The following is a 26,698-nucleotide window of genomic DNA, read 5'->3' as shown; positions in this document are numbered from 1 at the left end:
CTAGTACTAGGAACGCCTGTCGATTTTGTAACTTTGGGCACAAAATGTGAAGAAAGGTAGCGAAAGTTGTAGGAATATATTTTCGTCAATAAGTTTTCTTCCCGAAAATATAAAATGGACGAAAATAAAGAGAAGGAATCGATAGAAGACATTGCTAGACCCATAAAGACCGTCAAGGTGGGTAAATAGACTCCTCATATGTAGCAAGTTTTGCAAAACTATTTTATTTATTCCATGTGCGCTATTTAGGAATGAATTTACTGACTCAATACTCTCTACTCCTTCCTTAAGGATAAATGGAAACTCCTACCTGCATTCTTAAAGGTATTAAAATGTTCCTGAAAGTGGGTTTTATTCCTTCAAAGTCTTGAGAATTTTGCACAAAAGATACAGTGTAAGATGACCATGTTTTTATCTCCATCATCTATAGGTCAAAGGTCTGGTGAAGCAACACATAGATTCATTCAACTATTTTATCAATGTCGAGGTTAGTATCTTTTATTGTAGACCTATTATGTAGAGACTGCTGTGATAACAATGATTGGGATTGTTCAGGGTGGAAACTGCTTGTTCTGATCGATTGAGGAGGGGAGGAGCATACATGGACAAATTGTTCTTGCATTGCTGAAATAAAATCAAAGAGGAACTTAAGTCCACAGTCTTAACCTCTGTCTGTAGTACCTTAGTCTTGGTACCTACCCATATGCATGTAAAATATTAACTACATGTATCCTTAATTCCCCCTCCCTATCCCATGGAAATATGACATTAATTTTTGATCTCATACCCCAGGCCTTTTCACAATTAGAATGTGCCATTCTTGAACCTTGTTCAAAGGAGGAGGTACTCTTGGTATTTTCCATGAGTTGCGTAAAAGACAATTGAAAAATATACATACCAAAAACAATCTGGCATCATACAGTATTGTAGTGGATAAAACATGCATGGATAAAAGTATATATGTTTTAAACTTCCACATTTGGTTTTTAAATATATTTCATACATTTTTTTACCAAGATCAAGAAGATTATTAAAGCAAATGAGAAAATCACTACAGATGCAGACTCTGTTTGGTATTTAAAGTGAGTATTTCACTGCCTTATGATAATTATAGTGTACAGTACTAGGCTGCATAATACCTGCTGTCTGGTGTTGGGGGATTGGGGTGAGAAATGCGAATTGGAGAAGAAAGGGACAGAGTTGCTACAATATCCTCCCCTCCCCTCTCCCCTCTTTCACATTCCCACAAAGGCAGGCTTTATATAGTAAATAAGCAGAAATAAATATAAAGATCTATAATTTAATTAACAAATAAGAGCATGACAAAAGTGTGAAGAAGCATTGTGACGATATAGGTGTGAGACAACGTGATTAACTATGCTTCATTCACTAATCAAAAGCACAATTTAACCAATCAGAATGGGGGTCCCGGGAAACTAGTTAAATCATTTGTTTTTTGTTTAATTTTCCTACTTTAAACGACTGGAATTTCAGCCACTGAAATAAGAAAAAATTTTTGTCTAGGTATAAAATTGTCAGGACTATTAATATTCATGATATGATGCTGTTTCAATTTTTGTTTCTTTTTTCGAATAAGATTCCTCAATATTTACGTTGGAACACCAGATGTTGAAGAATCATTCAACATTACAAAACCTATATCTCCTCATGAGGTGAGCAGCATTTTATTTTATAAATGCTTTCCTTAACATATTCAATAAATCCTACCCTTTTTTCCTTAAAATTCTAGTGTCGCCTAAGAGATATGACATACTCTGCTCCAATAACTGTGGATATTGAATACACAAGAGGACAACAGGTAAACACTGGGAAATCTGACAAGGGTACGGTGATACACCATTCATATTTTACTTAGGATTGCTCTTCTTAAGGTTGATAATCATTGTACTTCCTGGAAATACAATTATCATAAATAATTTACAATGATAATTTTCTATTACAAAGGGTTTTTTTGCATATTAGACTTGATAGCTCTGCTCTCTTCAAGGCATATGATTGTACTTTCTGCAAATATAATTAAATGATAAAAAATTTGCATTAATAATTTTCTATTTCAGAGAGTTGTGAGAAACAGCCTACCAATAGGCAGGTAAGTAGTTATCTTAAATTGCTATTAAAAAACAAAACACAAAAAGATAAGTCAGATATCTAATTTATTCATGACTTTTTAAAAAAAAGTATAATTAAAATTTGATCTGTGACTTAGCCATAGCCATACCCTGACTTTATAAGATCAGCCCAGAGGTTGTTGTAGAGTGTTGATAAAATTTGAAGGGTTGTCTCACTAGGTTTAAAAGCGCGATTACACAGAGCAATTTTCTCCGCATGGAGCATTGTGCGTGTAACCTACAGAGCAATTTGAAAAATGTTTAAGACAAGTTGCAAGAATAATTGCAAAAAGTATAACTACTTGTTCTGTTGCAAGACAAGTTGCAGAGACAAGTTGAAGAGAAAATTGCTACATGTAATAGAGTCTTAAAGGACAGTTTAAAGCACTCTGAGAACCGTGATGAATACATTTTTTTTTTATATCCCAGGATTGATCTACCCTTACTTTTTTGATATTGTAATCTTTGTCAGAATGCCAGTAATGCTTCGTAGTTCTAATTGTGTATTGACTGGCAAAAGTCCTGCTGAGCTGGCCTTACTAAATGAATGTCCTATTGACCCAGGTATGACTTGATACACATTTGACTTATATACTAACAGTAAATATGTGAATAACATATTATATTCCAATTAATTATGCATGAAATATTAGGTCAGGAAGACAGACTGCACAATGTAAGTGAATTTCCTGGTCAACTTCAACACACTGTGCAATTTTACTCAGCGACTAATTGCCTTGCAATGCAGTTGCAAACCAAGGTGCTGGAGAATTGCACAGTGTAACACAGGTTGTCTCACAGTTTTGTTTCTCTTTTTTCTCTGCTTAGCATTGTGTGAAGTAGAATGATTTGACAACTGCCAGCGCTATTACACAGTGTACTACTCCTCCAACCCCTTTTCTCACAATGTTAAGGCATATTTATTTTGCACCAATTATTATATTGCAAGTTCTCCCCAAACTACCCAGGCCAAAAAATGTTGCAAGCTGAGATCGTGTTGCAGTGTAACACCTCACCTCTGCAACTTGCAATTATGCTACATTTTCAAGCATTGCAACATGACTTTTACAGAAAGATTTGAGAAATGAAAGATGGAAACTGTTTGTTATTTTAACTGGAAGGAGTGGAGTTTTCTATGTCTCACAGACACTAATGTTTTGATGGATAATGCCAATAAGAAACCTTTTATTTTTCCTTCAACAGGAGGATACTTTATTGTGAATGGCACAGAGAAGGTTATACTGATCCAGGAACAACTCTCCAAGAACAGAATGATAGTGGATACAGACAGGAAAGGCAATGTTTGCTGCTCTGTTACCAGGTATACCAAGCAAACATTGATGTTTTAAGGGTTTCAGTTGATGGGTATAAAGTATATTACTTTAAAGGAGGTTTTTAAGTTGAGGTACTGTTTTATTATTATCAAGTCAAAAGATTCTGCCCTAAGGCTTAAGTTTGTAAACTAGTGCTTCTGTGCACGGCTAAGCATTGACCATTGCTTTTATAGCATTAGCAAAACAAGTTTATCAACAAAAATTCAAGTTTTGTTCTAACAAAATCTTCATTACATAGCGTGTGCTACTCAATCACATCAGTGTGCACCATCCATTTTTGGATGTACGCTCACGCACGCTAATTAACCAATCACAGCACACCTATTTTGGATATGTTACATTGCAATAGTATTCATTAGGTGGTGTGTACCCATGGGTCAGAAAGTGGCCACCATATTGGTTAGTTAATTGTATAACAAAAGAAACCATGACCAAATGTTAAATTCCATTGAACCTTGTTATTGCGTGTGTAGGATATCACTTGTACACCAGCCTTCCCCCGCTTATCATACCTTACAATGACCTTACATGACGTATATGGTGTGGTATATATCAAATGGCATGGTATCTCATAGAAACCTGTTTTCTTTAGCTCAACTGCAGAAAGGAAGACAAAAACAGACATCATCACAAAAGGTGGAAAATTCTACTTGAAACACAACACCCTGACAGAGGTATGTGGTATCCTTGATTCTCACCTGGTATTGATGTCAGGCTCTCAGCATGTGATAATTCGATATTTCACACATATATTGTAAGAGCATTGAGAATGTCATAAAATGCCTGTTTAAGAATAAAATTATTGTTATTATTATTATCATTATTATTATTATTTTATTATTTATTATTATTATTATAAAATTATTATTATTATTTTATTATTTATTATTATTATTATTTTATTATTTATTATTATTATCATTATTATTATTATTATTATTTATCATTATTAGAATTAATTTTTACTAAATAGATTTTATGGTTATACATTAGTAGATATATTTTTATTATAGTATATTTTATTATAGTTTTTCTTTTTCTCTTTTTTTGTTATTATTATCATAAATAGATATATTTTTTATTGTAGGATACATGAAGAGATAATCTATACGTCGTATATATCTATACAGATACCAAATACTTTTTTTTTTCTTAGTGAAGAAATTTAGTACCTAGCAGAATAAATAATTATTATTTAAAAAAAAAAGAAAATTATTTATCATTATTATTATTATTATTTTATTTATTATTATTATTATTATTTTATTATTTATTATTATTGTTTCATTATTATCATTATTATTATCATTATTATTATTATTATTATTATTATTATTATTCATCTTATCCATTATTGTTTGATATTACTATCAGCTATTACTAATCCTAAAGGGAGTCATAAGATACATTACATGTAGATACATTTTATCTGATTGATACCGAGCAATAGAATATTAACTTGTTGAAACCACCTACATAATTGGGTAATTGGTAATGAGATTTATGTGATTGATTCAGCTGGTTTAATTGATACCAAGCATTAGAATATATTGGATCAATGAATGACAGTCATCAATATAGATCAGAGAATTCATGAGATTGATATCATTCTAATTATGTTTGTACTAGGACCTTCCTGTCGTAGTTATTTTCAAGGCCATGGGTCTAGAAAGTGAGCAAGAGATTGTTCAGATGGTTGGTTGTGAGGAGGATATTGTGGGTAATTTTACCCCTTCACTTGAAGAATGCCATAAACTACAGATATATACACAACTACAGGTGAGGCAACCCTTATTTTGAGTATTGCCATGTACCCTCTAATGTCAGCAATGCTATAGTACTTTGACAAAGTAATGAAAATTATAAATAATATTCAATAGAATAAAATATTAGCCGCCTTCACTGATCAAGAAACAATGGTTTCAAGTCGAGGTTGGAGTTGATGAATAAAAGAATCAAGTTCAGTTAAACTTCAAACCATTTTTGGTGGTATCGGAAAAGGCGTATCGTAATAAATACTTTTATTCTTTTATTTTGTATCGTGATTAAAGGACTGCAATGTTTGGACTGCCAACTGTTAGTCTTCGTCAGGCGATGGTGTAGCATGGATGGCGTGCCCGCTATATGCCGCTTGTAGGATAATTTGTGCTGACAATTAAGATAATAGTGATGGTGATATAAATGTTGATGGCGATGTTGATTCATGTTGATGATGTTTGTTGTAAATTATGCAAAATACAACATCATCATTGTGCTGTTGTCATTAAGCATGGCTGTTGTATTCAATTGCAGGCCTTAAAGTACATGGGTAAGAAGGTGCGTGTGCGAGCCACCTGGGGCAAATCAAGAAGCAAAGTGGATGAAGCCAGGGAATTGTTGGCTCACGTTCTCCTCGCACACATACCTGTAAGTACAGTACTCGACCAAGACAAGAATGTATGTAAGGATTTCCTATGAAAGTTGTCTTAAACACTACACATACACTCTAACCTGGAAGATTCTTGGTGATTGTCTATGTTGTTGTTCGTTCTTTTCTTACGAGCTTGATTTGTTTATTCCTTTTCTTTACGTTCGTCTTTTCGTTCATTTGTTTGTTTGTTCGTTTGTTGTGTTTGTTTGTGTTGATTGTTTCTTGTTTTTTTGTTGCTTTTTCGTTCGTTCGTTCTTTCGTTCATTTGTTGTTGTTGTTGTTTTATCTTTATAGTTTTTTTCTGGTTCCTTCGTTCGTTCTTCGCTCGTTCAGTTGTTTGTTTCTTCCTTCGTTTGTTCCTTCGTTCTTCCTTCGTTTGTTATGTTTGCTTTGATTGTTTTGATTTTTTTTTGTTAGTTTGTTCGTTCGTTTGTTGTGTTTGTTCCTTCGTTCTTCGTTCGTTCAGTTGTTTGTTTGTTCCTTCGTTCTTCGTTCGTTCAGTTGTTTGTTTGTTCCTTCGTTCTTCCTTCGTTCTTCGTTCGTTCAGTTGTTTGTTTGTTCCTTCGTTCTTCCTTCGTTCTTCGTTCGTTCAGTTGTTTGTTTGTTCCTTCGTTTGTTCGTTCGTTCTTCGTTCGTTCAGTTGTTTGTTTGTTCCTTCGTTTGTTCGTTCGTTCTTCGTTCGTTCAGTTGTTTGTTTGTTCCTTCGTTTGTTGTGTTCGTTTTGGCCGGTTTTTTTTTTTGTTCGTCGTTTGTTCGTTCGTTTGTTGTGTTTGTTTGGTTTCGTTTAATTGTTTGCTTGTAGTTTTTTTTTCATTTTTTTTTCATTCGTTCGTTCGTTCGTTTCTTCGATCGTTTGTATGTTTGTACACTTCTATTTGAGACAAGATTAAAGATTATTTCAGATTATTTCTTTTGGAGAAATAGACCTCTATTCTCTACTTGTATCCTTTTTGAGTCAGTGTTACCAAGTGAATGAAGAGACCGAGTTGAGGCTTCCAAGAGTTCTTCAGGTGATGAAATTTGTGGGTTTTGTTTTTTTCAGGTCCATCAGTATAACTACAGAACGAAGTGCGTGTACATGGCACTGATGATTCGACGTGTAATTCTAGCATCTGCCAACGAGGTGAGCACTGTTTGAGCACTTCATATTGTGACACTATTTTAGGGCACATATTTCCCAAAAACAGCCCACAATGCACTGCGATGCCAACTCGACCCAGTTATTCCCTCAACCTCAGAATGGCATTAGCTTACGGTGAACTGTGATTTGTTAAAGGCACATGTAGACGATAGAGATTACTATGGCAACAAAAGATTAGAACTCGCCGGACAGGTATATAATTGGGTAACATATGATGTGTTATTGTGTAGCTTAGTTAGGTGCGTTGTTTGGTGTGGTGTTGCGTGGTGTGGCGTGGTGTGGGCTGGTATGGTGTGGTGGTTAGTGTTGCGTGTTGGGGTGAGGTGTTGGTGTTGTTTTTAGCGTGGTGTGGTGTGGTGTGGCCTGGTATGGCGTGGTATGGTATGTTTGGTGTGTTTTGTGTGGTGTTGCGTGTGTGGTGTGGTGTGGTGTTGTGGTATTGTTAGTTGTGTGGAGGGTTTGGTGTGTGGGTGTTTGTGTGTTGTGGTGTGTGTGTGTGTGTGTGTGTGGTGTGTGTGTTTGTTTTGTGGTGTGGTTTGGTGTGTGTGTGTGTTTGGTGTGGTGTTTGGTTGGGTGTGTGTGTGTGTGGTGTGGTGTGGGGTGGTGTTGTGTGTGTTGTGTGGTGTGGTGTGGTGGTGGTGTGGTGTGGTGTGGTGTGTGTTGGTGTGGTGTGTTGGTGGTTGGTGTTGTGTGGGTGTGGGTGTAGTATGGTTGGTGTGGGTTGGGTGTAGTATGGTGGTGGTGTGGGTATGGTTGGTGTGTTATGGTGTGGGGTGATGTTGTTGTGGTGTGGTGTGGTATGTTGTGGTTATGTTATTCTGTGGTTATGCATGTGGGTTTGGTGTTGCGTGGTGTGGGTTGGTGTGTTGATGGTGTGGTGTGGTGTAGTTATGGGGTGGTGTGGTGTGGTGTAGTCATGGGTGTTGGTGTGGTATGGTGTGGGGTGTAATGGTGTGGTGTGATGGTGTGTGGTGTGTGGTGTGGTATGTGGTCGTTTATTCTTTGTTCTGCTGTGGTTTGTGTATGAAGTGGTGTGGGTGTGTGTGTTGGTGTGGTGTGGTGGGTGTTGTATGGTGTGGTGTGGTGTGGGTGTGTGGTGTGGTGGTGTGGATATGGTGTGGGTGTGTGGTGTGTTGTGTGGTTGGTGTGTGTTGATGTGGTGTGGTGTGGTGTGGGTATGTTGTGGTATGTTATTCTGTGTTATGATGTGGTTTGGTGTTGCGTGGTGTGGTGTGGTGTGTTATGGTGTGGTGTGGTGTAGTATGGTGTGGTGTGGTGTGGTGTGGTGTAGTATGGTGTGGTGTGGTGTGGTGTGTTATGGTGTGGTGTGATGTTGTGTGGTGTGGTGTGGTATGTTGTGGTATGTTATTCTGTGTTATGATGTGGTTTGGTGTTGCGTGGTGTGGTGTGGTGTGGTATGGTGTGGTGTGGTGTGGCGTTGCGTGGTGTGGTGTGATATAGTATGTTGTGGTGTGGTGCGGTGAGGTGTGGTGTATATGGGATTGACTCTCCTTTTTTATTTGCTTTTCATCGCAGCTTCTATCTTTACTATTTGAAGATCTTTTCAAAAGGTTTTGTGGAGAGGTGAGTCTAGCTAGGTACTCTGAATAATGGAAGTCTTCTAAGAAAAGGGAAGTTATTAATTATAAAACAGTTTGGGATTGGGATTTATTTTGATAATGGACCTTTATCACGCGACAGCCATGTTGACAGAACAATAGATTTTACCGCGTGGCCTCGCTTTCGAGCGTTTCAGGATGAGTTTACCGTATTTATTTTTTGTTCAGTTGAAGAAAATTGCAGATCAGACGATACCCAGGCCTCGTGCAGCACAGGTTAGTTTATAGACTAAATACAAATCTGTATTATTCTAGATTTTAGTGCTAGTGCTAGGTTTTCTCGTTACTGCATAGCTTCTCTTTGTGTCATGTCTATTTCCAGTTTGACATCGTGAAGCACATGAGACAAGACCTGATAACCAATGGGCTGGTACATGCAATATCCTCAGTAAGTACATCATCTGCTAATCAAACTTTCAACTTTTTTCTTACTCAGTACAAATAATTGGCGCAGCTTGAACTGCGTTGTTTTCATGTATTATGAACAAGACCTTGAGTGCTGCGTTTGTTATTAGTGCGCATTCTCCGTTATTTGACTGCTGCGCATTGCAGGCTCAAATGGTGATGACTGGGACCCAGTACAGCAAAAGCACGGGTAGTGGAGGACTGTGGAGAGGCTTCTGATCTTTATCGCGAATCAATAAATCTGATCAAATGGCATGCTCAATGATTTATAAAGCAACTTTTGGTAGCCTCCTTAAATTACCAGTTATTGTATCTATCAAGGGCTTAGCTAACTGCCCCTTCCTTTCATTCTCTTTGACTGTTTCGATCTCATATTTATATATTTTCTCTTTAGGGTAACTGGGTAATCAAGAGATTCAACATGAATCGAGCAGGTGTGACCCAGGTTGGTACCATAACATGCATTTGTGCGATTTATCTTCTCACGTACGAGGTCAATCAAGGTGTTTTCATGGCATCATCGGAAACATTTTCAAGGGCACGTGTCGATCTATGAAATGTCATTGAAACGCCTTGATTGACGTCCACCAAGACCTACTTTGTCCTGGCGACAAATTGTACGATGTAATGTGTTTTTGTTAAGAGGTGTAAATCTGGACCTTGCAAAACTGAATCTGCTTGATGTGTACACGTTGTTGATATCCGCAGGTTCTCTCCAGGCTTTCTTTCATTTCTGCTCTAGGAATGATGACAAGAATCACTAGTCAGGTAAACTGCGCTCTGTACCATGCCGCGCCGTCCTGTTTCACAGTCATAAAAAAGTTGTTTTAGTTCGACGTTGCGTAGATTAAGCATCTTAAAAAAAAACTGAAGTGCGTCATATCTTGTCATATCTTAGGAGGGATTTTACACACTTAAGAGATAAAATGAATGCTCTGGAAGCTTATATGAAGTTATTTTTTTATAGATATTTTTTTCAGTTTTCTTCTAACAAGTTTCAAATCATTACTACTGAACAAGTGAAGCGTAAATGCAATGAATGTTGTAATACCTTTCCCTTACTTTTTTCAGTCTTTTGTAGACCACATCAGTTAATTAATAGGCAAGCCCAGTTTCATGTCACGAAGAGAGAGATCCGGCTCTGAATAAACCTGTACTTCATCAATTATTTATTTTTAGTTTGAAAAGACACGTAAAGTCAGCGGTCCTCGATCATTGCAGCCTTCCCAGTGGGGTATGTTGTGTCCCTCCGACACTCCTGAAGGAGAGGTAAGAACTTGATTTTATAATTTGATTTTCAAGGACAGCGTGAGTTATTTTTGGTAGCAACAAAAAAAGAATGGCTCGCCATGGAAAAGAAAGTGGCTGCACGTGACAGTAGTCTGGCTCATATAAGGCATATTGCTTGCGAGGATGCCTATTTCCCTGTTTTAGTCTAGTAGGAGCTGGTAGTCGATTTAAAGAGGTCATTCCTCACTAGTTGTGGTAGGCTTTTATCAGGTTTAGAAGGATTCAATAAGAAAGTACTTTTATGAAAGTGTGTACTCGTTCTAGCACTTTTGCTCTAATAGTTTCAGGACACACACCTGCACTACCGCTACATTTTCCTTTTTTTTTTTTCGTCAGGCATGTGGTCTTGTCAAGAACTTGGCTCTGATGACCCACATAACGACCGACCAGGATGAAGAACCAATCATACGACTGGCTTATAATCTAGGCGTAGAGGTAAGAAGGCACACTATACAAACATAGGAAACTATATTCGGAGGAGGGTGAAAAGGTAGAAGAAGGACTTTAGTATACAGTAGGTGTCAATGTTTGTACTTCGAGTATATGTGGCTGCTCTCGTGTAAAATTCAGGTTTCCATTTCGTACTTTATTTGGGGCATGAAAAAGTAAAAATAATGGAGAAATCATTGTTGAAATTATTTGTTCTTTGTCGAGGTAACCAATGACTAAATGGTCTCATCGATGACTTGTTTTGAGATGCGCTCACACTCTAGCTGTGGGAAATCTCTGTTGCTCAGGGTTAGCCTCGATTTTGCGCAAAATGGTCATGTGTTCCAGTGAAGGCCTTGGAATTTCAAGATGTTTGTTTTGTTGAAGTCGTGCATTCTTCACTTTTGCGTTGGTATTTGTGAACATGCTAACCCTGAGTAAATGAGTCTGTGATCAAGGAACACAGCGGTATTTGACTAATTCGAAAACGGTGTACTCTGCCACTGATCTTTAACAAATTATTTCTTCGTACTTGATCACTATCGTAAATTAAACTGTTTACGTCATCACAGGAAATGTTACAATGAAATAATGAGTAATGTTTTTGAAAATTAGAACGTAAACCTTCTGTCTGGCGAAGAAACAAGTCGTGCATCTGTCTATCTCGTGTTCTTGAACGGTAAGGGAATGGAATTGATTCAGAGATAACGTTAGGTGAGTGGGTGAATAGATGGATTGAATGATGGAATCCTACCTTTCCTTCATCTATCCATTTGTCCTATTTGCTCATCCACCCATCCATCTATCAACCCATCCATTCATTTATTTATTCACTTTTATTCATCCATTCACCAATCCATCCATTTATCCATCCATCCAACCACCCATTCATTCGCCCATACGTTTATTAATCCACTGTTCTACCCACCCACTGTCTTATATAGCGTTTTTACTACATCGAAGAAATTCTGAAAAATTGATCAATTACAGAACGATTAAGAGAAAGAATGAGAAAAAAAACATATCTTACATTCATAGGATTGTTCCTTGGCGTGATCAAAGACTACAAAAAGCTTGTCAGAACATTCAAACTGATGAGGAGAGCTGGTTATGTGAATGAGTTTGTGTCGATCTGTCCCAACCATAAGTTAAGGTAGGTACACCATACCTGCTGAGCGGTCAATATTGTTTCAGCCAGTCACAGAGCGTTTATCTGTTTTGCCGCTGGCCCTCATTCCCAGGCTTCTGTCAACCAACTTTTGCGCATTTTTCTCTTTTTCTTTTGACTAAAATATACGTGCCTACAAGCAACAGACCTGATTCTGTTATATTTGGTCCTCAGGTCTGTGAACATCGCAGCAGACGGTGGAAGAGTATGTAGGTGAGTACTACATTAACCATCATGCATTGAGTGTTCATGGTATAAAAGCTGGGTATTCTTTACCTTCACATCCCCATAATACTTTGCGATTTTGGGGGGTAACCAGAGGGTAAAAACCCACTTATTTTGCTGAAGGCTGATCAGACAATGTTGACAATACCTTGTTTGGTATCCAAAAATAAAATGAAGAAGTAAAAAACAGAAAATGATAGAACCAAAACTCTTCATGATCTGTACACGTAAAAATAACTTGGAATAAACTGATAATCAGTATTGTACAGATAAAAGCAGGTATAGTATAAATTCAATCAAGAAACCTTTCAATTTGGGACAGTTTTTTAATTGGTTACCCCCCAAAGACGCAATGCATTATAGGGATGTGAAAGTAGAGAATTACATTAACATTCATTGTGTTTATACCCAAGATAGCTCACTTTAACATGCCGTTTTTCCAGACCCTATATCATCGTTGACAAAGGACAGCCACGCGTAACAGATAAACACATCAAAGAGCTAAACCAGGGGTTCAGGTAATTATGTCTCGTAGTAAACACATGAGTTTTAGGGCTTCGGAAAATATGTTGATATGAGTACCAAAGCTAAGTAAAGGTTACAGTCAATTCAAAAAAATCACTGAAGCAGGTGACTGCATATTTTTTTCTGTTTAGTTATGCCTTCGGTTTACAAGACAGACCCTTCGCTGGTGACCGAAATTCGGAACTGAATCATAACTACTTTAATTTTTCTTTCGTTTAACTCAAAGGCATATACAGTTAACGGCTTGTTGCTGGCCATTATTATCTTATTCCTACGATAGGCCCTTTACAGCTCAGTAATCACGTGCTAATTAGTTCACTGAGAGCAAATGAATGAACATCTTGATTCCCATGGGTGAAATATGATGGTGAGCGAACAAACTTTCTACAACCTGTTTCGAGAGATCGTAATAAAACTGCATTTCGTGACACACTGCTTACACATCGTTCCATTCAGTTCTTTACAAGTAGCTAAAAAGAATCTCCAATTTAAAATAATAATAAAAAATTCTCACCAGTACAGACACGTGACCGTTAACTTCAAAAGGCCTATTAATTCAGAAAGAATATTTTTAAACCGCTTCAGTGATTTCTACTCGTATTCTTTTTCGATCCAATCGCATAGCCTTGAGCAGTTTGACGACAATGTTTATTGAATTGACTATATGTATGAGCATTCCTTCCATCTTCGTTGTGAAATTCGCAACACAGGTATCCCAATTCATGTGATATTAGTGTAGGTATTTTTAGCCTTTCTCTTCTTTTATGTAGGAGTTTTGATGACTTTCTACATGAGGGTCTCGTGGAGTATCTTGACGTAAACGAAGAGAATGACAGCGAAATAGCATTGAGTGAAAAACATGTTACGAAGTATGTATGCAAGGTTCTGTTTCTTAATTCCATCCATCTTCCTTCTGGACATCTATACATCCATCCTATTCATCCCTTTCTCCTGTCATTCTTTCTACCATATATCCTTCCATCTATACCCACTTCTTACTTCCTGTCCTATTTTTTGTTGTGTTTTCAGGAGTACAACCCATCTAGAGATCGAGCCGTTTACATTACTAGGTGTGTGTGCTGGTCTGATCCCATACCCACATCACAATCAGTCACCAAGAAACACATATCAGTGTGCTATGGGAAAACAAGCCATGGGTGAGTGACTACTTTCTCCATCCCCCCTCCCCCCGCTCCGTTCACAACCCAAGGTCTTTTACATCAGCTGATAAACGTCTTTAAATCTTGTTATCTGTTACAAATGATGTTCAATTACTGACCACCATGTGCTGTCAGCCAAAAAGGCTAGACGTTAATTCCCGTTTCGCCCGGAGTCAGTGAGGTAGCAAGGGTACCAAAGTTGGAGGGGTGAGCACACGTACTTTGGCGAATAATTCCCGCCAAATCAAAATCCCCCCCTCCCTCCCCCCACCGGCAAAAAATAGGAAAAAAGGAAAATGTATAATTTTTAGTCAAACGCCCTTTCCTGGATTTTTACTGATTTTGTGATGTTTGCCTGTCGTTGTAGGCTTTTTCTAAGATTCATGAGAATCATTCTATCGATTGATACTAGTTATAATATTGTGTGGTCAAAAGGAGAAGACTGACAGTGTTTGCCCTTCATATCTAGTACACCTTTTTTTCCAGGAATCTCGTTTCCATTATTTTGTTAGCGGTACGCAAACTATTAAAAGTGGATTTCACTTTTGTTTACAAGGGTTGTTGTCTTTCCAGGTTCTATCGGCTACAACCAGAGAAACAGGTAACTCGTGCTTTTTTGTTTATCGTAAGGAAATATGATTTATTTGTCTTTCTCGTTGGAAGGAATTCAAAATGCTCACCATTAGAGAACATGTCGCATGATTGTACGGTACGGACGGGTTGACCGTCCCATGAGGATATCTCAGTATATCGATTCTCTCAGCAGAAAAAGCTAAAAGGTGCACGAAGGTGCACATTCTACCCCCTCTTACTATCAGTACTCCTTATTGCGGAAATTTAAAGCTAAATCTAGACGAAACAGAGAGAAGTCGAAACACACTTGGATATCCTGAGGATTGAATCGTGGACCTCTAGCTCTAAAGGCCGCGCACTAACCAACTGAGCTACGCCTGCTCCTAAATCGAAATCTCGTGCATTTCGTCCAGGCCCGCACCATTGCATTCCCGTGTGCCGCGCCGTATCATTTTACGGTCATGTAAAATCTACTGAAGACCAGTGGAGTTTAGAAGCCGATTCTATGTTCTTAATTCATCTGATTGTTTTTCAGGATCGACACCCTTCTTTACTTTTTGGCATATCCCCAGGTTCCACTCGTTAGAACAAAGGTAAATAGAGATGATACAAGATACCAATATAAAATATATTCTAACACACTTGACGTATCTTTTTGTTACACAGACTATCGATCTTATTCACTTCGACAAGATCCCTGCAGGTAAAAATGGTAGTAGGAAGAAAAGGAAAAAAAGAAGGAAGGAAGGAAGGAGAAACGGATTGAAGGAATGGAGAAAGTAATAAAGGAAGCTTTTAGAGAATGTTTGAGAAAGGAAGAGAGAAAAGAAAGACGAAAAAGAGCAAGGAATCAAGGAAGGGAGCGACAAAGAAAATCTAGATGTAGAATTAAGTTTATTATATGTACGTAGGGTTTCATATAAAACAAAGATTTTGCGTTTCATCTACGCTTTTTTGACGTTTGTTTATCCGACTTTTCGAGCCTTAAAGGCTCGATTGCACGGAGCAATTTTCTCTGCAACTTGTCTCCCAGCAGCGCTGCAACATAAGCTGCAAGAGTGTATATACGGTGCAATGGAGACGCAGTCGTTGCCAAATATCTACTTTTCGCAACAAGGGCTGCTCCTTGTACTGTCTCGCAACATATTTCAAATTGTGCTGTAGGTTACACGCTGCAATGCTCCATGCAACTTGTGTCGCAACGGCGAGAAAATTGCTCCGTTTAATCGAGTCCTTAGTTAGCGTTCAAGCTCGTCCAAAAGAATACTGGCAAACATATAAAGAGCGTGCTCTATATTTATAAGTATGTCGTCAATTTAATTGGGGGAGAGTGAATGTTAATTTGGCGGAAGAACCTTGCCAGAATCTTTGTTGCTTGGAGCGTTTTCATTATTCGTTATCTTTTGTCCTAATGTACTCTCCCACCTATTGCAGGTCAGAATGCAACAGTTGCTGTCATGAGCTACAGTGGGTATGACATAGAGGTGAACACATTTATTCTTTTTGTTGAATATTGTTATATATTATTGCATTATACTGAGAACATTGGTTTATTTCCATCGCAGGACGCACTAGTCTTAAACAAAGCATCTGTGGATCGAGGTTTGTACCAGATAATATATCTGTGCCATGTTTACTCATCGACCTTTTGTCAACAACACTTTTCATAATATTGAATTTCTATTTCGGTTTTACTTGTGCGCGCTTCTTTAGCATTTTCCTTTTCTTTTGTTTTCTTATCTTATCTTACCTTTTCTTTCCATTCTTTATTTTCTTTCGTTATTTTCTTTCGTTTTCAATTCCATGAATTTTCATTTTCTTCATCTCCAGGTTTCGGTAGATGTCTGGTGTACAGAAAACAAGTCTGTACTTTGAAAAGATATGCAAACCAGGTAACATTGTCTGTTGAACAGAATAATGTCGTAGTCTATAAAATGAATAACTTTTGTTATGTTTTTTCTTCCATGAATTAAAAGACTTTTGATCGAGTGATGGGTGAGTATAATGATCATAATATAACTAGATTATTACGCGCGCTCTGATTGGCCAAAAACCAATGAACTATTTCCCCATGGGCTGCACGCTCGAGCACGCTGATCTCAACGGACGCTCGCCTTTTTTCTCTAAATTTTCAAACCCGATGGCGTCAATAGCGCGCGCACGAGCGAGATGTGTGATATAACGCGCGCTCTGATTGGCTGAAATGCCTATGAACTATTTGCCCACGGGTCACACGGTAGATTTTTGGTCATATTATAAATCACTTAGACGACAAAAAAGCGCTCGCCCATGGCGATATAGACGCACTTGAGAAAATATAAAGAACTCTTAACAAGCTAGAGTGTCACTCGGCTTCGCCTCGTGCCACTCTTTCGCTTGTTAATCGTTCTTTATATTTTCTCTCGTGCGTCTATATCGCCATGGGCGCGCGCTTTTATGTCGTCTAACTGATAACTGATACTTCTATTCTCAGACATTTTTCCTGCTATATTTGTTAATAATTTGAAGTACTGTTGATCTTTCGCTGTCATTCCAGGGCCTAGTAAAGACGCGCAGACAGGAGAAGTGATTTGGAGACACAGACCACTTGATGCTGATGGTATTGGCTCACCTGGTAAATATACCATGCATAATAGTCCAGTTTCGAGTTCCAAATTACCGCTGTGTTTCTTGATTACAGACTCACGTACTCAGGCTTAGCCTCGAATTAGTATCTAATTACTCGCAAATACCAACGGTAAAGTAAAGAATGAACAACTTCAACAATACGAGCACTTTGAAGCTTGACAGACCTTGACTGGAATAGGTGAATATTCTATTGTTCCTGCCCTATACAATATGGCTGCCATGGAACCTCTCTACTGCCGTAGAATGTAGAGTTAGCACGCGCTGTGATTGGTCGAACGATCAGTGATTATAACACGATATGTTTACTACTCGAGAGGTGATTATGACTGAGGTTTTCCTAAGTTAGCCACAGCGAAAGTAATACTAAAAGGTTTTTTCATCATGAATTTCTTCTGATATTGAAGTCTAAAATTATTCTAAAACTATTCACTTTGCCTTCGGTTTATAATTATCCTTGCTTTATCTAGTTGAGCGGTTATATGCTTGAATTGTTCACTTTTTGGTTAAAAGCACCAAACTTGCACTGATTATAGGTTTCATTGTGATAAATAAGATTTGATATGGAGCCAACTTGAAATCGGGTTCTGAGGTTAGTTATAGGGAGATTTTCAAAATGGCGGCCATCTTGACCGGAAGTAAAATGTCATTTCCTTAAAAGTAACGCTGATTGACAATCAATTCATTTTTTAAGACGACAGTTGCATAACTCATAAGTAAAATACGTATTTCGTAATAAAATGTTACAAAAACAGTTTTAATCGTGGTGAAAATGACTTTTGGCAAAAAATATTGTTTAAACCGGAAGTGAGACTACTCACAACCGGAAGTCCTTTAAAACAGTCATTCAGCGTTGCCACAGTCCTCAAGACAACCACATAAGGCGGTACAGACAAGTTGAGCCTTCACACATGAGCACCTTCCTGAGCAACCTTTCTTGCAGGCACATTTCACGAGCTCCATACATGACCTGGTGACATCTGGTAGGGATGACCAATATGGCTGCCACCCATCGTCACTCATGACCCATACCCAGTTTTGTGGACTCGGAAGAACTGGTACCGGTAAAATTACTTGGCCCCAACAGTAGCCAGCCTGGTAAGCGGCTCTTCTTGAGTGTTGCACCAGTGCAGTCCTTGTTGGAGGGATTGATTCCAGAGAACGCCCTTTCTGGGCAAACAGCTGTTTCCTTGCCTGGTTGATGTCAGTCTTGTCACTTGTACGATCGTACATGAGAATGACAAATCTCTCCAGACGTTCCATGCATGGCGCACTGACATCCATTCGACAACAAGACAACGCAAGGAAAGCATCGGTTACTTCTGGATATAGCTTCCACGTTTCAACTGCTGTCTATTTTCCCCTCCCACCAAAACAGGAAACAGTGTCACATCCTGTAAAGGCATGGAAAAACGGGAGTGCAAAAGACCATTCCTTTCCGCAGGGCAATGGCTATCTCGTGGGCAGCGATGTATCGCAGGCGTGTCCCCGCACCAAGCAAGCAACCCAGAGAGCTCTAGTGTACTCTCCTCTGTTTGCAGATTATGGTAAGCTGCAGTGGCCAATACAAGCACATCTGTGTCGACAGTGCGGATTACGATCTTGTGATAGCTTTCTTCAACTGCGTTGGCATCATGGAGATAAGTTGTTAGTATCACAAGCAGCAGTGCACCGTATTTCTTTGCCATACGTTGTAACAACCAGTTTATCGGTATCAAGAGACGCAGTGAGTACGGCTAAGAACTTGAAAAATTCTCGCTTGTTATCATCCACCCGAAGAAAATCTTTCCAGCTGCGAGGAAGACACGTCGTCGGACACCAGTTCCGCGATCACATCTAATCGTTTGTTTCAGGCTGTTTTCTATATACTCATCCCATACGACTTCAACACGCCGAGATTTTCTGAGTTGTGTTTTGACATACGGCAAGAAAGATTCAGTGGCATATTGGTGAAACGTCTTCTGTGCACCAGGTTTGATCATGTTCACCAGAGCTGCGCCGTCAATTATGATAACGTCGACATTCGATGGGATCGTGCTCTGTGGACTTGTGTGAGACTGAAGACCTTCTACCAATTCTGATTCGTTTCTTGGAATCCGTAGTTTTCCGAGGTTAGATAACGCTGGTGGACATCGCTGGTTTTCATGCTGGAAAAACTGATCCAGATCACCGTCCCTTGACTGGCATGAAATATACAATCTGGAAAAAAGGGAGCAGTCGCTCTTGAGAGATGAGACCTTTTGAGATGCTTTGGATGTCTTTGGTGCTGGGGTATTAAACAGGTAGATCTTGTTTCTCTCGATTGGTTCATACATCGACTTTTTTCGGTTCACTAAACACTCAGATATGTAAGCCTGGCTTTGTTCTTGACCAATAGCTTCTGCCTTCATCATCATTGATACAGCTTCTCGTCCAGGAATTTCTTTTGTGTCTAAGGCGATAAGATCTTGGCTGTCTTCCAAAAAAGGATTTCCTAGCTCTTCCATGGTATTTACAAGGGCTTTAACATCTACTAAAAATGACGTCTGAAAACTCTTGTGCAATTCATGATGTGATGTGGCTGGCATCTGATGGTTTGCTTCTCTATTCATATCAGCTTCAAATTCATTCACAAGTCTTGCTAGCTCAGGACCTGCCACCATCCAGCGTCGAAGAGCGTTGGGGTTTTCAGTTACACCAACTGCTCCGCCTTCTCCTTTTACGATGGCATTATTTTGCTCATGAGCCTGGTCGATGGCCATACTCGAAAAGTTTCTGGATGATTTCTGTACTGTGAAAAGGCCTTCTTCAAACTTTGATGCAACACTGGGGGAAGTCTGGGTAAGTCTGCGCATGTCCAGCAAATGGACAGGGAGCCAGCGTGCATAGTTGATGTGCTTATAGCAAAAAGCCAGGGAATCATTTTGGAAAGAGAATCGGTGTACTGCTTGAAATTGGATGTGCGAATTGATCTCAGGAACACCAGTAGTAAAAGTTGAAGCTGCATAGTAACGTACCAGTAATAGAACTGTGGCACTGACTACTGTTTCTCACACCATTCATAAAATAAAAATGCTCGGCTTCCATTTGCGCTTGCGTGCTCTGGGTACTTGGCATATGCACGTTGAAGTAGGATATATAAGCTGATCGCTGTGATTTGATGTGCCCGCCTTGTTCGCGTAACACTCGACGCCTTCAGGAATGAATTTGCTGTTCCCGCTGAGGCTATTTCTGCGTCCGTCAATGCAGTTGTCCATCCGCACCTTTCCAGCCATCCACTCCTTTCCAGCCATCCACCGAGTAACTTCAAGAACGCCATTTCAATATGGAGGCCACCAAACATTATTACGAACTTTGTTTCTCCATGAAGATTATTCCATTTCCATTGGATTTGTACCAGTCTTTCTCGTGCTTTATTTAAAGACGCAAATTTTTTGTTCTCTTTTTTTCTTTCTTTTTATTGTCTTTCTTTCTTTCTTTTTGCATTTTCAATCACATTTCATTGTTTGACAAATTCAGTTAAATACTTAATCATTCAAAACCAACAAAACGTCATTAATTTCTTAGAGCGATTTTGCAAATCAACAACAAAATACCTTTAATAATTCTTTGGTATAATGTGTCCATTTCTTCATTTTGGCATTAACCAGTTATAGTTAGAGGTTCTTTTCTCAACAAACCTTACTAAACTAAACAAAGCAGTCAGAGCACTTGTAAAAAAATTTTGGACAGGCTGAAATATCACTTCCGGTTTGAAATGATGTACTACCGTTTTATCTAGAATAAGAATCGATCTATTCATCATATTAATATTTTATCAATATTATCCAATAGTTTTGTCTGTATGACCGTGTTGCTAAGTTTAATATTAGAAACAGCAATATTTAAGTCAAAGAAAGCAATTTTTCTAACGTAACTTTTCACTTCCCGTCACGATGGCGGCCATTTTGAAAATCACCCCATAACTCAAGCCAGAACGCGAATTCATGGTGGCTCCATGTCAGATATTGATAAGCTTGAAGAAACCAATATTTCCCGAAAATTTTGTGCTTTTAACCTAAAAGGGAACAATTTGACCAAAAATTCTGCACCTATCCGCTCTACTAATCCCTCCCTAACCTACTTGTCTATTGTATTCTAGGTGAACGTGTCGAGAATAAACAAATATTAATCAACAAATCAATGCCTGTTGTCACGACAACCCCGTTACAGTCAGGTACGAACCCCAAGTTATATCTTTATCATTAATAACGTTCTTCGATTGAGTATACCCTGCACATTACATGTAGGCTTCAGAGAGATTGTATGTTGGGTTGCCTGTGCTATCATAACAATAAAGCAACCACCTCCTTCCAAGCCTCACCTCATTTTGAAACAGGAAGCCCACTTTCATAATTTGCGTAGTCCCAAAACGGAAGCTATACAATTGGACGAAACTTCGATAGAATCTATTTAAATATTTACTGTTTGTGACCAGGTACACCAGGTCAACCACCACAGCCAGAGTACAAGGATGTGCCGATAAGGTAAACAACTTGCAGCTGCGGGCCACTTGCTATCCCTCCTCTTCTCTTTCTCTTCATCCTCGTTTCCTTTCCTTTCGTTCATTCTTTTCTAGTAAATAGATATACTCTTTTTTCTAGTTACAAGGGGTCAGAAGGTGTCTACATTGAGAGAGTACTGATCACTTCGAACCCTGAAGAGGTACCTCATTAGCCTATTTATAAGACTTAATTATTAAAACAACGTACTACTTAAAACTAAAACAATTCCATTTTACAATGCCTTTCTTTCACAGGCGTTCCTCATCAAGATGTTATTGCGGCAAACCAGGAGACCAGAACTTGGTGACAAGTTTAGCAGTAGACATGGACAAAAGGGGTAGAAATCTGGGATATTAGAACATAGTTGCTTTCCCAATGTAGGATAACGGGGATAGGTGATTGCAGCCAGCCCTTGCCCATGCTCATATGGGAATACATTTTTGTTTTTATTTTTTTCATTCCCTGCCACGAAATCCCTGGGTTTGTCCTCTCAATATGTCAACAGTTTTGACTATAGGTACAATAGGGATTTAAAGATAAACTGCCTTGTTCTTCCTTAGTGTTTGTGGACTGATCGTGAACCAAGAGGATATGCCCTTTACTGATCTGGTGAGTAGTATCTACAGTATGCTATGACATCATTAAGCTATTATTAGCTATTATCGACTTTATGTGGATAACGTTTATTGCTTTATTAAGGTATCAAAATTGCTCAAAAGTATCGATTTTTACATTTTTTTATTTTGCGATAAAATATATAATATAGCGAGTAATAAAAAAATACGGTTGTGTCAACAAAGCTGCTTCCGTTCAGTCAGAAACATTTTTGCGTTTTTCTCGGAAGTGATTTTGCGTTATATTTTGAGTCCGATGTCAAAGGGAATTTGACCGATTTAACCGAAATTTTGAGGAAGTCATCTTGAATAGTTGTTCTTCAACAGTGTGTTTCCATTTTTTTTTTTTTTTTTTTTTTTTTTTGCTTGTTTCCAAAGTTATCGTGGATTTTGGCTTGCATACCGGTGATATAGCAGCGTCATAACTTTAAGAGCGTATAAGAAAGCAACGGGGCAGCTAATCAAAAATCGGAGACACACTTTTGACAAGTGATGTCTTGTGATCTCGGAAAGGTAATAAGCATTGGTTTTCGATCATTACCGGCTGTCATCAAACTCCGCGAAGATGCTACGGTAAAAATTGGAATAATTCGCTCTAACTTAAAAGGATAAATATATTTTACGAAAAGGAAAAAAGGAATAGTTTCTACATTTATTCAGCTTTCAGAAAATGTATACTTTGTTGAGGTTTCGATTAAAAGGTTTTGTGCTATTAAGAGTTGAATGCACAATGGTCGCTAGGGGTACCCTGATACCTTAATTATTACTAGTTATCTAGTTTTGTACTAACCAAGGGTTCTTTTTTCAATATTTCCTCAGGGGATCTGTCCTGACATCGTAAGTACCTGTCTTGAGCCTATGTTCAGTCTATACTGACCAAACCATCACTAACCATATTGCTGTAATGTGTCCAGATAATGAACCCTCATGGCTTTCCATCGCGTATGACAGTTGGCAAGTTAATCGAGCTGATTGCTGGTAAAGCTGGTGTCCTTGAAGGACATTTTGGCTATGGAACTGGTACGTGTAGACCTTTTTTATACTTGATATACCTTCCCACATGCCCGCTGCTTGCTAACCTTATCTTGTCAAAATATAGACAGTTACGACTAAGAAAATGATATTCATTCTTTTTAGGGCTGTTTAATATCGTCAAAATAGATATTTTTCTAATAACTTTCTTTTTCCTATGTTTTTCCTTCTGTCAGCGTTTGGTGGGGATAAAGTAGATGACATTTGTAAAGAGCTTATGAACCATGGCTTTAACTACGCAGGAAAAGACTACGTCACTTCCGGTATCACTGGGTAAGTAGTATGGGTTGATATGTGACGTTGAAGCAGCTCAATTTGGAGGACAAAACAAAAGAATTTCAATCTCATGAGAACGTCGTATCCGGTCCCTTTTAGAAATTTTACCTGACAAGTCGAGCATCGAACCATCGACCCTGACCTGAGCGACCCCAGGCGCGTAGAAGCAGCGCTGTAATAGTGCTTGCCACTCGTGTGCTTGCCACATGATTTATTCAGCTGATTGATACCAGGTTTAAAATAGTGTTCGTTAAGTGGTTTATACATTTCTCTTCGTTTTCTAGTGAACCTCTGACTGCATATGTGTTCTTTGGTCCAGTGTATTATCAGAAGCTAAAGCACATGGTGTTGGACAAGATGCACGCCAGGGCCAAGGTTAGCAATTACATATTCTACCTACTGCTGTTGTTTGAACTTGTCACTCCGTGATTCTGTGACTATTTCTACTCAGAACTCCAGACGTCCATGCAGTTTTTTTTTTTTTCAATACTCATATCTACATACGTGCCTTCGATACTTACCGCACTTCCGCTTGATTCACCAGGGTCCACGAGCCGTCCTCACCCGCCAACCAACAGAGGGCAGATCAAGGTAAATGATGTTGTTCAACTGATGGAAGGGGGTGAAGTGTTGTCTCCAGTAACTCAGTTTTCCATTTAGTGTATCGTTCTTATCAAGAAAATGCGAAATTTTAAGAAATCCTCTATTGTAGCCTGTTATTGTGCCATTGCAGAAAATCCCTTAAACGACTAAATGGTATTCTTCATAGTTTTTATAAACAAAATTACTGCAAATTTTGTGGGGAATTGCATCGATCAATGGCACCCATCCCTTCTCTAGTTTTCCATAACAGTATGTCAAACATTTAAAAAAAATATGTCAACATTATTAGACCCTAACCCTTATGACATTTACATTCTTTTTCAAAGTCTCTTTTAAAAACCAATCACGCCCTATTTCTATTTGATGTAGTGTTTGAATATTTGATGGCAAACCTGTCCCGGGTTTCGAATTCAGCATTGATACTAACAGGGGAGAAATCCGGGACAGTTTTTCCCTCGAAGTTCAAACCCTACATCAAGCATTAGAAAAAGAGCTGGGTTGGTTTTTAAATCAGTAAAAAACGCACGTGCGCGGCCTTGAATTTCAATGCAAACCCTCGCCCTAGCGTTTTAACCTTTATTTCATATTCAAACGTTAAAACTCCTTTGAGAATACCAAGATAAGAGTGAAAATTAGCATAACAAAAAAGCTACCATAAAGGATCAATATAGAGCGTCATCTTGCTTTACGTCTATTTGATTACCATTCTGCAATTCTTTCCAGGGACGGAGGTTTGCGACTTGGTGAGATGGAAAGAGATTGCCTGATAGCATATGGTGCAAGGTAAATAAATAGCTGTACCAGCACCCAACCTTGACCACGTTACATTAGCACTTGAAATATTCTTGGGGGAGGGGAGGGACGAGGAAGGATACCTTGTTCTATCCCATAATGGTTTATTACTCAGTCATCATGCATACGTTCTATTCCATGCCGTGTTTGCCTCGTAAAAAATACTCTCTATCGCATTCATTTACGCTATATTTTTTCTGTATTTGTAGCATGTTGCTTATTGAACGATTAATGATCTCAAGCGACGCGTTTGAGGTTGATGTATGTGGAGAGTGTGGGCTCTTGGGCTACTCTGGATGGTGAGTTAGATAGAAATAGATAAAAAGATTGATGTACTTGCACCTAACTTCAAGATCAAATGCTATCAAACCGTGAATAACCTTAGAGCTGATCAAAGTCGGAGAACGTACTCAAAGATCAGAATTGCGCGTGTTAGGTTTTGTGAGGGGGGGAGGGGGAGGGGGGGTTGGCCGAAGAACCCGGAGAAAAACCCTCAAATCAAAGAAGAGACCTAAGAAAACTCTACTCAGTATGTGTGATGCTGAGTCCAGGAATCGAACCTGAGACCCCAGTGGTGACAGGCAAGTGCACTACAGCTGATCTGAAGGGGAAAAAAACAACAACAACAAACTGAGGTGTCACTTTTCCTCTTCAATGAAGTTTTGGATTTCCAGTTCACCATGCAAATGAAAATATATGTAACATTGCTAACAAGAGGTTGATAATAGTGACAATAATTAATGATTTTAATATTTTTATTGCAATGGCGGGCATGCTTTTTTTTTTTTCGGTGGTCCATTTTTGAATTCTTCATTTAAACCTCAGTATTACAGTGACGTCATTTCTACGTCACTATTTCAGATACCGCTACGCCAAAAAGCTAAAAGTGTCAAAAAGCTAAACAATTCCTTAGCAATTGTGTTCTAAATTTTGCTTCTAATCGTTTGCAGGTGCCATTACTGCAAATCCTCGCATAACATCGCATCCCTCAAGATCCCGTACGCATGCAAGTTACTCTTCCAAGAACTCCAGTCGATGAATATCGTACCACGTCTATCTTTGAAGCATTACACTGATGACTAACATACTAATTACTGACGTCACTGAACATACTTGTGAATCGAAAAAAAAACCAGACAAATGAAACCAAACACAAATTATAGCTGCTCTCAAAATGTTTCTGTCGTGACAAAATAAACCAATCTTTATATTGAAACAAATCCAGGGCTTGTCGTTCAAGACTATAAAAACTGTAATTTAATTAATAACTATTTAATTAATAACAGATTATAATTTCATGAGGTATGTTTACGACACGGCAAATGTCAGGAGAAAATACTGTTGACGCTCTCCGCTGCTAACTAATTTCCCCTGCATATTTAATTAATATTCCCTTAGAAATACTACGTAAACTGAGCCGGGTGAAAAATAATTTGAAAATACAAAAAAAAAAAAAAAAAAAAAAAAAAAGGAAGTACCAGAGTCGTATAAATGCTCTGTATTATAGGACTGTTGAAATAGATTTGAAAAAATTAACACGAACGAGGCGTCAACGTTTGGACCTGGATGGCAATGAATTATGTCCTTCTGCCCTTAACGTACGAATCGTGCAGGATAATGTTCTATCCCGAAAGCTTCAGGGGAGAGACTAAATGCCCCCCACCATCACCAATGCATGCAATCTTACAGATCCCACAGATCACAGGAATGTAATAGTCTAGTCTCTGGTGCATTGTTTATTCGGACATTGGTGTGATTATATCTTGCACCCTTGGGCAGTGGTAAAAAACCTTTGAATCAAGCCCGATGAGCGAAGTAAGCATCT

General features: G+C 38.5%; 1 protein-coding gene across 1 annotated transcript; it reads left to right on the top strand.

The window, feature by feature from the left end:
- Positions 1 to 40: 40 nt before the first annotated feature.
- Positions 41 to 26,093, top strand: LOC116304453 (DNA-directed RNA polymerase III subunit RPC2). Its single transcript, XM_031714188.2, has 48 exons — positions 41 to 177; positions 292 to 324; positions 431 to 487; positions 1,018 to 1,082; positions 1,598 to 1,673; positions 1,751 to 1,819; positions 2,079 to 2,110; positions 2,602 to 2,693; positions 3,333 to 3,450; positions 4,056 to 4,137; positions 5,093 to 5,242; positions 5,756 to 5,869; positions 6,916 to 6,996; positions 7,150 to 7,206; positions 8,551 to 8,598; positions 8,802 to 8,849; positions 8,956 to 9,021; positions 9,433 to 9,483; positions 9,747 to 9,806; positions 10,218 to 10,307; positions 10,665 to 10,763; positions 11,373 to 11,436; positions 11,796 to 11,910; positions 12,100 to 12,138; positions 12,594 to 12,668; positions 13,446 to 13,544; positions 13,705 to 13,832; positions 14,409 to 14,436; positions 14,944 to 15,001; positions 15,075 to 15,111; positions 15,843 to 15,892; positions 15,974 to 16,010; positions 16,239 to 16,300; positions 16,385 to 16,403; positions 16,945 to 17,022; positions 21,154 to 21,228; positions 21,490 to 21,538; positions 21,656 to 21,716; positions 21,811 to 21,893; positions 22,117 to 22,165; positions 22,990 to 23,007; positions 23,085 to 23,190; positions 23,379 to 23,475; positions 23,763 to 23,853; positions 24,023 to 24,069; positions 24,805 to 24,864; positions 25,083 to 25,172; positions 25,824 to 26,093. Exons 1-48 carry the CDS (start codon positions 115 to 117, stop codon positions 25,954 to 25,956), a joined length of 3,399 nt encoding a protein of 1,132 aa, XP_031570048.1. The 5' UTR covers positions 41 to 114; the 3' UTR covers positions 25,957 to 26,093.
- Positions 26,094 to 26,698: the final 605 nt, after the last annotated feature.

The sequence above is a fragment of the Actinia tenebrosa genome, unplaced genomic scaffold (assembly GCF_029948245.1).
Source record: "Actinia tenebrosa isolate PJP-AT-01 unplaced genomic scaffold, QUT_ActTen_1.0 PGA_scaffold7__59_contigs__length_16204524, whole genome shotgun sequence".
In the NCBI taxonomy this organism is placed as follows: domain Eukaryota; kingdom Metazoa; phylum Cnidaria; class Anthozoa; order Actiniaria; family Actiniidae; genus Actinia; species Actinia tenebrosa.
This window is presented reverse-complemented; position numbering and strand designations above follow the sequence as displayed.

Excerpts from the sequence above, each read along its gene's own strand:
- LOC116304453 (XM_031714188.2), top strand. The coding sequence starts at position 115 with ATGGACGAAAATAAAGAGAAGGAATCGATAGAAGACATTGCTAGACCC. Across the intron at positions 5,870-6,915 it reads TTCTCCTCGCACACATACCT|GTCCATCAGTATAACTACAG; the intron begins GTAAGTACAGTA and ends TGTTTTTTTCAG. Across the intron at positions 23,854-24,022 it reads AGATGCACGCCAGGGCCAAG|GGTCCACGAGCCGTCCTCAC; the intron begins GTTAGCAATTAC and ends TTGATTCACCAG.